Source organism: Agelaius phoeniceus, chromosome 5 (genome assembly GCF_051311805.1).
Source record: "Agelaius phoeniceus isolate bAgePho1 chromosome 5, bAgePho1.hap1, whole genome shotgun sequence".
Lineage (NCBI taxonomy): Eukaryota > Metazoa > Chordata > Aves > Passeriformes > Icteridae > Agelaius > Agelaius phoeniceus.
This window is the reverse complement of record NC_135269.1, coordinates 11,226,738-11,239,690: the sequence shown is the minus strand read 5'-3', so window position 1 is coordinate 11,239,690 and position 12,953 is coordinate 11,226,738. Positions and strand designations below refer to the sequence as shown.

The window sequence follows — 12,953 nt, the reverse complement described above, 5'->3', positions numbered from 1 at the left end:
TGTTGTAGGCTCTATTGGGAGAAGTAAACCTTGAGTGATGTAGCTTTGATTTTTAAGTTTGTTCAGGCCTTTAACTGAAATGCAAGTTTCCTTAGATGGAAGTGCCTAATTTTGCACTAGATGCAGGCAACTTAATTTTTAACATTTGGATATAAGAAATTGAATTGAATTAATCTAGTGAAAGGTGTTCCTGCCCATGGCAGGGGGGTTGAACTAGGTAATCTTCAAGCTGTCTTCCAGCCCAAAGCATTCTATGAAATCTGTGGCTTAACTAGTTGTAGCAACAGGAAGCTGATTTTTTTTCTAATAAAGTGAAAATGTGATTCAGGAAATACCAATAAGAGCACAGAATTCCTTGGCCCACAGTGTGTGACACCTCTAGGTGACTCTGGAAGTATATTAGATAAGGAGCTTGTCTTGCTTCCAGTATTAGATTTAATGTAACTTCTCCTTATTAGGTGCCTAAACCTGTACATCAGCCAGCTGCAGAATTTTGCTCTACTTCAACTCTTCCAAAAGATCCAGTATTGAGAAGGGAAAAGCTTCAGGATCTGATGACTCAGATACAAGGGACTTACAACTTCATGCAAGTATGTTTTTCTCTGCTGTTGTAGCACAAAGCTCCTGTTCCTACTGGGTTAGGGAGAACAGTGCTGACAATGTGTGTTGGCACTGAATGAATGAATTTAGCCCTAATTAGCTAAAAGCAGCTTGTCAAGTGAAAATGTTTCATTTGTTTCTAGAGTTTAATTTTTTTTTCTTCCCAATGATGATCTTCTTTTTGAAAGGAGTCCATTCTGGATTTTGATAAAGCTTCACCAAGTGCCATTGGTTCATCCCAACCTCCTTCAGTTACTCCAGCAAGTAGTCCTGTAGGTAGGTGGTACTATAAGTGTAAATGGTATGTACAATTTTGCAAGCACTCACAGGGTTTGCTTGGGCTGTAGGCCTGGTGAAGATAGCTTGTTTAAATATAAAGAACAGATCATGCTGAAAGACTGGGTGGATCTTGGGCTGTAGAACTCAATTACCCAGTTTATTAATTTTCTTTCTTAATCTTGTAAGTGGATATCTTTTCTGTGGTAAAAATATTTTTGTCATTGAATACCTGTCCTCTTTTACCAAAAACCTGAAGTCTTCAATTGGCTGTGGTTTGCTGATGCTCGGTTTAAATATTTGAATTCCACATGGTAAGAATAGTTTGCATCTTCACATACCAAATGTTTTTAAAAACTAGAACTGCACACCAAAACTACATGTAGTGTTTGAATTTGAAAGTAAATGTTGCTTAATGCATTTTATTTTTACAGCTTCAAAAGAGCAGAAACTGCCAAGTCAGAGTGATTTTCTTCAACAGCCCCTTCAAGTAAGTTGAAGTTAGGACTGCCCTGAAGAGGCAGGTAGAGGTTATTTACCAACATGGACTTATACTTGAGTTGTTTTTCTTGCCAGTGGTTTTGTGTTTCATACCATGTAGTAGCTTGTGAGTCTAAGCTCACTCAAATGCTGACAAAGCTGGCTGCTCTTTTGGTTGAAAAGGGGCAAAAAATGCTTGAAGTTTCTTGAAGTATGTTGAAGACACACTGAAATAGTTTGCGTATTTTCCCTTTAGATTCAGGTCATAGCCAGTAGTCATGTGCAGAAGATCAGCTAGTTTCTTTCCTAGATAGGATCTTGAAGATGAAAACACACACCAAAGACTGTATCTCAAGCTTTGGTAGTTGTGGTTAAATGAGCCTTAAATTCAGTCACTGTGCTTGAGTGCCTTATGACTTTTGCTTTTAAATGTGTTTCCTTACCATGAGCAAGAATTTCTAAAAGACTGACTGACTGGTCAAGACACTTCAGTCCCTGAATTATTCTGAGGTTTACTTGGACATGCTGAGGGTGTGAGCTTTAGTGATACCAAACATTTACCAAAACCTTGTCTGTTTTCTCTCCTTGCAAGGCTGCTGCTTCATCAATGGTGCTGCATGGTTCGAACACTTCCCTAGCATCTGCTGATCATGCTCTTTCTGGCTCTGAAGCTGAAGACTTGGTGACACCACAGGTACCATACCCTGGGGCTCACTGGCATTCAGATCTGTGTGACAGCCAGCCCTAACAGAAAGCTCAGCTGGGCCCCTCCTGAATAACTGGGCTGGAACAACATACAAGTGACAGCAGTGGTACAGCCTACAGTCTGGAATACTTAAAGATGGGTGGCAAATTCTTGCTAATCCTGCATGAGTGCAAAGTGAACAGTCTGCTTATTGACACAGGAAGGGTGTGGGATGAAAAGTGCTCACTAAAAAGTGTGGTGCACATTCTTGTGGGAATATGGGAGCAGCATAAATATTTGCTTTGGTTACAGGTTAGAATATTCCATCTAATGATGACAAAGAGGTTGCATAAATTGAGATGGATATTGTCATGAAATTGCAGAGTTTGTGTGTAACCTGAAGACTGAGATATTCTCTCAAACACTAACTGAAGAAATACCAGGGATCTCACTTCCTGATGTTCTGCTAAGACCTAAAACTTTGCTTGCTTAATTCTATTTATGTGCAGATAAACATTCAAATAGTGTTTAGAGCTGAAAAGTTTCACTTTATGCAGATCAGTGTCTTAAAGATCTCTTGTGAGTTGTGTTGCTGTGTTTAAGAACACAGCTGGCCCTTTCCTGTTGGATTCTGTAATTCAGAGTGTGTAGATTATAATGGGAAATGTTCTTTTTACATTTGTTTTGCTGATGTACATGTTATCAGCATACTGTGTATGTAGTGCTTTATTTCTTAATATCCTATATACTGATAGGGCTATTAGTCTCACAACCTCTTGAATCAGCAGTTTTGTCCCAATTCTTGACACTTTCTATCACTTCTACAGTGCCATGAGACTCCTTGTGCTGACAAAAATTCAATAATTCTGCTGTTCAATTTGATTTCAGAAGGCCTGTGCTGTGCTATAAAGTGGAACATCCGATTTTCTTGTAGAATACGAACTTATTGTTTGAAATTAGGGTTGCTTGTGCCCAGCCTATCTCTAGTCCCTTCAGCTTGAAGACTAGAGTCTGTCTTTCTTTTGTAGGAAAAGCAGTAGCTAAGTTTTGGTCCCAGCAGAGCCAGGGAATACACTCCATGGTGGCAGTGCTCCTCCTGGTGTGCAGGTACACCCCAGTGCTGTCTGAGGCACTGTGATGTGTACATGGTGAGCACAGGACTGGTAGCCTTTAGCCGCAGGCTCTGTATTTAAGCATTAAGCAACTCCTATATGTAGCATTACAGGTGTGAGCTAACTCTAGGACACACAGGCTTTGCAAAGCCTTGTTCAACAGAGCTTACCATTTTTTTCCATTTAATTCAGTGAGACAGGTGTGTGTTGCAGACTTCGCTGTAAGGACTTGAAGAAATCTACTGTTCTTAAAATGATCTGACTTTGCAGGGCTAGTTGTGCAACCCGTTGTGTAAGAAGAGTAATCTAAATCTGAATCTCTAAAGCTAATTACTTGAAGCTTTGGTTAAGATGACTGTTTAATACTTTGGCTTTGGAATTAATGTTTGTCCTGGTCTTTCAAAATCCATTTGTTTCAACTTAGGCACTGGTGTTTCATAGCTTTACCAGAACTCTGTAGTGCTACTCATAATAGCAGGTGCATTATGGCTTCTTCTAGGCATCAACATCACTTTCTCAAGAGAATGAGAAATATACTTCCCAGCCTCTGTATCAGACAAGTTCACGTATTTCTGAGCCACTGATCCCTAAAAAGATTGAAATTGCCCAGGTGAGCTATCACAAGCAATGTAAATATTTAAGTTGCTGAAATAGTAAGGCTCTAGACATGTCCCTTTTTGACTCCTGTTTTGTGTAAATATTGGTGTTCTAAATCAACACTTCATTTTGCCGTCTGCTCAGCTGAGGCCTGATGCTGGTTAATACTTTGTCTGGACAACTCAGCATTGTTTCTAATCTGAAACATAATTAAGTTGGAAAGGGAAAAAAATCAGAACCCCTAAATTTTCTAAGTTCCTCCAGAAAGGAGAAGTAATTTCTAATATCAGCCAAAGAATCTTCTTTTACTAAATGGAACAGAAGCATTCTGTGTGTCCTTAGTGGAGAGCAAAATACCTAATGTCTCTTTATTGTGATATTATTCCAAAGAATGGTATGTATAGTAGCTCATAGGCACATTTCACTTAATCAGCAGAGACTGCAATAGAAGTACTGTTTGCTGAGGATGCACAGCAAGATTTGAAATTGTAAGCAAAAGCTATTTTGTAGCTCTACTATGTCCAAATGTCATCCTGTAGAAACTGCTGACTTCTGTCAGTCTAGGCTTTAGAACAAATTAACTGCTTCTGTTACTGCCTGATAATTATCAAGTGACCTTTCATTACATTTGTTCTTCCCCCAGGCAACTATTCCCCTCCCAAGTGAGCCACAGTCGCCATTGCCTACTTCAAGCACCCCCATGCCATCAGTGCCACCAGCACAAAGCTTTCAGTCTCCTCCAGCAAGCAGCAGCTCTGTCACAATAACAGCAGCTCCCTTTCAGGCTATGCAGACTGTAAGTATGCAACATACAGAAAGAACTGACAACCATGTGAGTAACTTGGGACTAACACTGAGGAGCTGGCTCCTCTTAGGATAGTACAGAAATTGATAGGTCATTTTGTTTTAACAGTAAAATCTAGATTAGTCCTCTGATTCTCTTCAGAACTTAAAACAGATCATCTAAGAACAAAGATCCTGGTTTTGCTCTGTATAGTGCCAAAAAACTAATACTAGGGTATCTTAGTAGCCTTAAGGAGCTAAGAGGGAGAAGTCAGACCTGAAATCAACAGATTGGTAGGGGTGCCCTAAAGTAAGGTGAACTGCACATACACTGTTCTTGGGAAAAGATTTCAAATACAACAGACTTTGTTGGAGAAAAGGAATCCTGAATATAGACATTAGGCCAAAATGCTTTCAGAAGCCTGAATTTGTCTTGTTATACTGTTTGCTTCAGTGAGGTAAAATTCAGTCCAGTGGAATCCTGGAAAATGTTTTTGGAAAACTGGTGTTGCTCATTATCCTATGTTGTTAACAAGTAGTCAGTTGTACATATCTAGGAAATATACCACACAGTCTGAGATGTTCACTGCAAATAGAATCTGTAATGATATATGGCCTGAAAAAATAGTATCAAACATTGCTACTTCCTAGTAATATGCAGTGCAGGCTTAGAGAGGTTCAGAGGAAGGGTCTTCCTTAAGTACAGGAAAGGTAACATTATTTACTCCTCTGTAACATTCTTCAGAAGATGATAGAAACATTGATTTAATGTTTTTTCTCAAAAGCAAGCTTTAGTGTCTCCAAAGGCAGTCTCCATTGTAACAGAAGTACCAGTTAATTCACAACACTAACAGTTCACAGCTTGCTGGCCTCTGTCTTGCAGTACTGAGACTGATGTGCTAGGAACTGGTGGAGGAAGGTGTCTAATGGCCTTTCAAATCACAGGAGTTAACAATTAAAACTTCTGTGACATCCTGGTGTGGTCTGTAGTAAAATCCATTGACTTTTTTCTGCTTGGTTTTCTGTATTTGTAGAAGAGGCTCAAGTCAAACCTACCTCAGAGGCACAGAATTGTGATACACATTACAAATGAAGCAACTTGTGGTAGGGAGGTGGTTTTTTTCTAAGCTGCATGTGTTTAAATTATGCTAAGTGGTTGGGTGGTGATTTTTCTGAAAGTGGAGAAGTGGCAGCATGCTGTGATTAAGGAATCCAGAGTCTTTTGGGGACCCAGTCTATAAGATAAGCATCTGTCATGGTACAAATATGGAGTCCTGGTCTCAGTCATTCTGGTTAGGTCTGAACTTGCTGTCTGTGTTCAGAGTGCTTTGATCATAACAATATCACTGAAAATTCACTTGAACTATTACCCTGTTTTCAGAGATGTTAAATGTCTGAGATTGCTCTTGGGATATTTGGGGAAACCTGGCAAACATCTGTCACTCAGTCACAAGGACGTTCATTCCTCTTGTAGTGGTAGAAATCTCAAACTTTGCAGTGCAGGGTTTTCTTCTTCCCTACATTGGTTGGATTCTCATTGCTGTCAGGAAAGCACAGCCATTGGACTGGAGTAGATAAGCCGGGATGATTCCCTGCCAAATAGCAGTATCACAGTGACAGTAATGGAAGGATCTGATTACAGGTCCTCAAACATCCCATTGCTGCTCTTGTGCTTACAGAAGCTTAAAGGCAGGCTTGACCTGTAGCCCTAGTCCTTGATTTGAGTTCCACCTGTAACCCTCACTGCAGGAAAAAGCAGGCCACTTGCTACTAATTCTTCAGAGTGTGGGTGTTGATGGCCTGACTGCCCTGCCTTCTCAAATTCATTTTAGGAAAAGGATAACTTTGGATCACTTTATTTACCAGATGAAAGGATCAAAAATTAAAAATAAAACAAATCAGTTTTACTTTACAGTGGTTCAAAATTTATGCTCAACATTTCAGTATCATGAGGCATTTCTACTGCCTCTTAGAGGCAACACTGGGTTTCTTGACCCTGGAAAAAGTATTATTTTTCTTTTTTTTTTTAATTAAAAGGGCATCTGCAAATGGCAAGAACTGTCAAGCTGTGAAGCTGTTTCTTGCATCATGTAGCTGTGGCTTTTGCCCAAGTCTGTCTTCAGAGAGTTTATAGTCTTGTTAGATACACCTGTAGACTCAGTACCAGTACTGCTGACAGCTCTTTATGTGAAATTTAGATCCTCTTAATCAAAAGAGATGTTGCCTATTTGATGTTGATACTAGTTGTCACTTTTCACAGCATTATTTCTGGTAATTGTGTTATTGGCTATAAAGTAGCACAGTCACTGGAGCAACTGAAGTCTGGGTTATTAGATTTAACTAGCAGTAGTATCTGCTCATCATTGTACTGCCCAGACTATAACATTTGAATGACAAGCTTTACTTAGGTTAAGTGTTTACTCTTGGAGAAGGTTAAACAAGTAGGAAAGATGGAGCTCCATTTACTGAAGAGGCAAATGATGTCTAATATGGCGTTTGAGTGGATAGCAGTGTTTATATCAGGTTCCAAGACATGCAGAAAGATCCAAATTCTTCCCAAATGAGAATATCTCATCTCAGAATAGGCTGCCCCTATTGAGCAGCTTGAGCTGTAGGACAGGTAGTCAGTGGATTTCACAGAGGATTTCCCATAGAAGGACAATAGCTTGTTGTATGGTAGTTGTTCTGCTGACAGAGTACAGTAGCTATGGTCAATCAAGTTGTTCCTTGGGTAGTAGTTCCATAAGCAGGAGTGAGTTCTGTAAGTTTACTGAGAGGGAAAAGGATGGGTTGATGTATGATGTTTTTTGTTATTTTTAAGAAACAGCTGGTGTTCTGGAAATAAGCTAAAAAGCATATGGATTCAAACCACAGCATGGCAGGGTGGTGGCATTAGGGATGTTAGCTGGTAGTGTTAAGCACTTGTTATCAAATATGTTGTAGGTGTTTAAAGTGAATGCACCACTGCCTCCACGTAAAGACCAGGAAATTAAAGAGGATTCTTCATATTCAGCGGGATATAACCAGAGCTTCTCCACAGCAAGTACACAGACTCCTCCTCAATGCCAGCTGCAATCTTCTCATGTTGCAGAACAAACCTCTCTTTCACAAGAATCTCTGTCTTCAGGTAAGAACTGCACTTGCACCTGTATTTCAAGTAGTCTTTCAATATGTTCAGTTTATAATAGTATTTAAATTCACTATCATGTGCTGTGAATACTTCTAACCAGTGAAATTCTTAACAGGTGCTACATAAATGTCTAATATTAGGCATACATCAACTCTAATGTAGTTGATGGTATGTAAACTTAATTTAAAAACTGCTAGCAGGATGAAAGGCTGGTTGAAACTTGTTTCTATATGAGATGAACAGACTGTTGTCACTTACATGCCTGAATTTCCCAGTAGGTGAGAAATTCAAATATGTGGTGATACTTGCCAGTCAAACAATGATTTGCTTGGAATAGTAGCAAATGATGAAATACTTTTATTTGGAACCATTAATTTTGTCTCTGGTAATAGTGCTGTCAGTGCTGGGAGCTGCTGAATGCTAAGTAGGAAAGCTGGGATAAGTTTTCAGTCTGACCTGAGAAATACTGAGCTAGTAAGGGGTCTTCAACACAAACCTGACTTACTTGATGTTCAGGTATTGCAAGAGGTGGGTTTGTATAGCTAATGCTAAATTTGACATGAAACTGGCCCCTAAATATCTTGAGGTTTTAGGGTGAAAGCAAGTGGCAACTAAGGATCTGTATTTATAAGGCAATATAATGAAATGGCTCAAGGTCACTTACAACTGTTGTTCTGCCAGAGTGATTGTCACAGGTCTTAGACTAGAAACAGACTGAGAGTGTGTCAAGTCAATGAGACATGAAGAACAGTGTAAGTGTAGCAATCAGGAAAGCATGTTTAGCTTCAGTGTTCCTTTTCATCGCTGAGACTATGGGTGATAAGCCTTCTGGGGTTTTTTTTGTGGAAAATCATAATTTTTTAATAGCCTTGTGCAATGGCTCTGCACACACTTCACACAGAGGTTTATACTGTTGTTCTGGATCAATTTTAAGCTTTTTGGATTGAAATAAAGCAGGATCTTGTGGAAATAAAGTCATGGTTGCAAGGTTTGTGTTTAAAGCTAACCACTCACCCTTGTGAGTGAAAAGCATTCTTGAATACATTTTTCTTGAAGGGCCTAATATATGGTAGGAATGTCTATTGAAGAGATTGAATGCAAATATCTGCTTTCCACAGTTACCTTATTACTATCTAGGTGTAATGGAGTTTGTCTTGCTGTTTCAAGGGATGTCAATCCTGAGGTGACCTAGTTTATCAGTGGAAATTCTTAATCAAATGTTACTTGATTTTAAGCTAGATTGGCTATTTTCATGCTGCTGGCAAGCTGGTTCTCACCTGTGCAACTGGCTCCTGTTGAATGCATTAGGAGCTTGCGCTTAGAGCAAGCTTTTAACAAGCACTACACAAAACAAAGGGAAGGATCCAATCACTTAAATGAAGTAATGAAGGGACAGAAGAACAGACTATTCAGAGCAGCTTAATTGGTCTCTGAATGTCCTAATACTGCCCTTGCTTCTGTGTGTGGTAACTCACTGCAGTTATAAAAAGCTTTGACTTATCTGTGCCTTCTGTTTTAAGCAGTGAACTATCAACCTGATGGAGCTGTTCCTGTCAGCAATGGTAGCCTTGCCTTTTATCCAGCACAGGCTAATGTTATTCCCAGGCCCCCTCAGCCTTACCTCAACAGTCGTGGGTCTGTCAGAGGGTCTGCTAGAGGTGGAAGGTCACTGGCTAATTCCTATCGCCCCCCTGGTGGGTACAAAGGTAGGTTTGTATTTACTATCATCCTAAAGAACATCTAATGTCCTGCCAGTAGAATGTGATTTAACACAACACAGTATTAAATTCATGTTCTGTATGTGAAATGTCTCAAAACAAGACTTTAAGGGCAATGTGCAGAGAATGGGGCCCTCTGTTGTAGAATTTAAGGAAGTTCATTCTACCTTTTATTTGTGGTCCCTCTACTTGAGATGTCAGGCCAAATGGCAGAGCAATTTCACAGCTTGCCTGAATATGGAGATGGAAACTTTCACTAATAGGTTATTAGATTACTCATATGGACTTTTCTGTTAGCAATTTCATTTGTTCTTTCTGAACTTTTTACCAACTTAATTCTTTCTCTTGGTATCTTGCTGACAAACTGGGCAGGCCAGTTTCCTCTTCACATACTACTTACTGTGTTTGTGCAAAATAAAGTAATTTTTGCTTAGCACTGCTCCCTTTAATATTACCAGCAGAAACCAGGATGGGGAGAGGCTCCCAGTAGCAAAGAGCCCTTCTAGACAAATAACAAACTGAAGAGTTCTATGAGGAAGCTTATTTGGTCTTGGCAGAGCAGTTATTCTTTGGCTGCTACCTGAAGTACTTTAGAGAGTTTCAGCAGACTTTAGGCAGTTACTAAATTAAGGTTGTTAGTAGCAACCAGCTGCAGGCTGTGGCCTTCGCCCCTTTGAAGTGAAGGGCACTTAGTCTGTGATAGGTGCTTCAATTGTTGGGCTGAGCCTGCTCAGTACCTTTGTAGGAACATGTACAGATGATGAGTTTTATAGTTCTGACTCAATAACAGTCCTGGGTTTGGTGGTGTCTGGTATGAAATTATTTGCAGCTCTGCTTTGGTAGTTAAAAAATAGCTTAAGTGACAAAATATTATAGTAGCCCCTAAATGTATACCAGTAATAGCTCAGTGTGTGTAACAGAAAAGAAAGTGTTTCTTAATCCCACTGCTGGATTTAGCAAGCTTTTCAGCTTTTCTGACATCCCTTTAGTATCCCAGGCAATGGATAGGGCCTGATGTTAATACTTTTAAATACAGAGTTTTGATATAGCCATAGTGTCTAAGTTATGAGTAGCTAATGAAATGCATTTGTTATAGGAGTAGCAAGGTTCCTATTCAAGTCCAAATTTAAGAATGGCTCTGTTACTGCATAACTTAATGTACATAATTGCCAAAAAACATCTGTAGTTAAATTCTGGACTTGTATTGTAAATCAAACAGTAAATGATACTGAATAATCAACTTTATTTGAACAGGTTTTGATGCTTACAGAGGTTCACCTTCGCTAACCAATGGCAACTATGGCCAGCTACAGTTTCCTGGTAGAGATTATGCTGGAATGCCATATTCTCAGAGGGTAGGTATTGACTTTATTTCCAGTAGCCTTCCACTGTACAGGAGCCAAATCTAACATGGTAGTTTTTAATTATCAGGTGACCTTATAAGCTATAGAGGTTAGTTTTGTTTCACAGACAAACCTTTTTGTGGAATGGTAGACAGCAGCTGAAATAAGTCACTTCAGACAGGTAACGTCTCTGTATGACAGGTTGATTTTAGTCTGAAATGCATCTCTGAAATGCAAACAGATGGTAAATAACATATTGTATGGGCCCAGTTTATTATTTTAAAAGAGTTGGTTCACTGAAATGCCTCTGTAATGTAAAATAATCAACTCCTAAATGGACTGGCTGAGAATGTGGCTAGGCCAAAACCCCAAAAATAATTAAAAAAAATTAAGGAGGTAAAGGTTCCTGGTGTGAGATGAGTCTGTCAATGTCTTCTGTGCAGGTTCATGGACTTAGAACAGACTTGAGATTCAAGGGTATTGCTCAGTAATCTCAACTGTTCAGAAGCCAATTTGCTTCAACTGGCATCAAAATGATCTTTAATTTCATACAAGCTATTATAATAAAGTGAATCTTCCATAAGTAAAGCTGTTTATCTGCATTTTGTTTCTGAACTGTCATTGTATTTTAGAGATGGAATTCCTTGTGAAAAAAGTGTATTACTGCAATTGAGTTCAGATTTGCTTATAGCCATCTTCTAACACGTCTCTTTCAGGATGTCAATTACCAGCAGTGCTATAAAAGAGGTGGGATAAGTAGTGGTCCTCGAGCAAATTCAAGAGGTAAGGCCAACACCAGGCCCCCAGTGGGTCCAGTGTGTGCTTAGGCATTGCAGCTGGGGTGTTACTGGGAACAGTGTGAAAAGCAGAACAGTATCCCTTACCTAACAGATCAAGCTTGGTGAAAGCTAACCGAGCTTAGCTGGAAGCTTCAGTGCTGTTCTTCCACAGCATTGCACAGCAGAGGATTTAATTTCACTATTTTTAGTCTGGAGTCTTCATGTCAAAATTGTGACACGATGGTACCTTATTGAACTTCACAAATAACTTGGCTAGGAAAAAACAGCAGTTCCCTGTGTTCAGGGAAGGAGCACTGGGTGTCTCCCCGTAAGTGTGTATTCCTCCCTTATTCTGGGTAGGCTATCACATCACAGAGACTTTGTAAAATAATTTTTTTCTATGAAAATATATTTGGTAATACAGGTATTTGTATTTCCATAGTGGAGTACAAAACCTAAAGAAATAAATAAGGCTAGTTGTGTCCAAGGATGAATAGCATGTGTTTTGAAGAGCTGGAAACAAGATTAATTGTTTCTGCTGTATGTGCTGGAAAAATATGGACTTCCAGTGCTACAGGTGAGAAGTGAGATGAAGAGTAGCTGTAGATCTCTATTTTAGAGACTAAAGAGAAATTGTAGTGTATTGTCAAAGCTGCTTTAGGATTACACAGGTCATATCCTAGCTTGAGGGACAGAATATATTTCAGAAGAGAACTAAATAGATGATGGTGGATTAACAGCTGATGAAAGTACTCATTAGCATTAGGATCTCACAGCTACTCCACTTATTTTAATGTCTGTCTTAAGGTGTTGTTTTCCAGTGAAAATAACAATGGTTTGCAGCTTGACTGTGACTGCTCTAAATGTCTCAGCTCTAATAAGGTTTTCATTCTACACCCTTTTAACTTGGATATTTGGCAAGATTAACAGCTTTATTTTGGGGAGTGAGGTGCAGAAGACTTAAAAGCAACACTGGTTTGTCAGACTTTAAATATTCTAGCATCATAAGTTGACAAGGTCTATGAGAAATGCAACTGCAGAAGGACAGTGTTGAGTAACATAAAGTGAAAATAGGGATCTTGAAAATAACTTGCCTCTAACTTTGTCGGTGTTTTCAGCAGTTAGATTTTATTTCTTCTCAGAAGTTAGCATATGCTTTTTAAGTTAAGTATCATATGCAAAAAAGCAAAAAAAGGCAAAAACAATTACAACCTGCTGCCCTCTCCTACTTGGAAGTACAAGAAGTAATTGTTCATAGTTCAGCTATGTCTCATCCTGCTCAATGCAAGTGTGATGAATGTGAGCCAGCTTCCAAGTTGTGTTTTCACTGGGGTCCTTTGACAATTTGCTTTGGCTCAAAGATCAATCTGCTGCAAAGCCTGTACGCTTAAGATTATGCCCACAGGCTTAAGGGTATCCTCCTGTTACAATACTTACTGCTGCTAATGGT

General features: G+C 39.3%; 1 protein-coding gene across 7 annotated transcripts in view; it reads left to right on the top strand.

Annotated features, from left to right (window-relative positions):
- CAPRIN2 (caprin family member 2) overlaps positions 1–12,953 on the top strand; it is a 33,271-nt gene that overhangs the window by 19,391 nt on the left and 927 nt on the right. For 5 of the 7 annotated variants that reach the window (XM_054631242.2, XM_077178291.1, XM_077178289.1 and 2 more), the window contains 10 exons: positions 459–590; positions 789–876; positions 1,311–1,366; positions 1,949–2,050; positions 3,653–3,763; positions 4,394–4,546; positions 7,477–7,660; positions 9,184–9,369; positions 10,636–10,736; positions 11,441–11,507. In XM_054631242.2, coding sequence (XP_054487217.2) covers positions 459–590; positions 789–876; positions 1,311–1,366; positions 1,949–2,050; positions 3,653–3,763; positions 4,394–4,546; positions 7,477–7,660; positions 9,184–9,369; positions 10,636–10,736; positions 11,441–11,507 — 1,180 coding nt within the window. The remainder of the gene's footprint in view (positions 1–458; positions 591–788; positions 877–1,310; positions 1,367–1,948; positions 2,051–3,652; positions 3,764–4,393; positions 4,547–7,476; positions 7,661–9,183; positions 9,370–10,635; positions 10,737–11,440; positions 11,508–12,953) is intronic. The other 2 variants (XM_077178288.1, XM_077178290.1) reach the window with 2 other exon arrangements.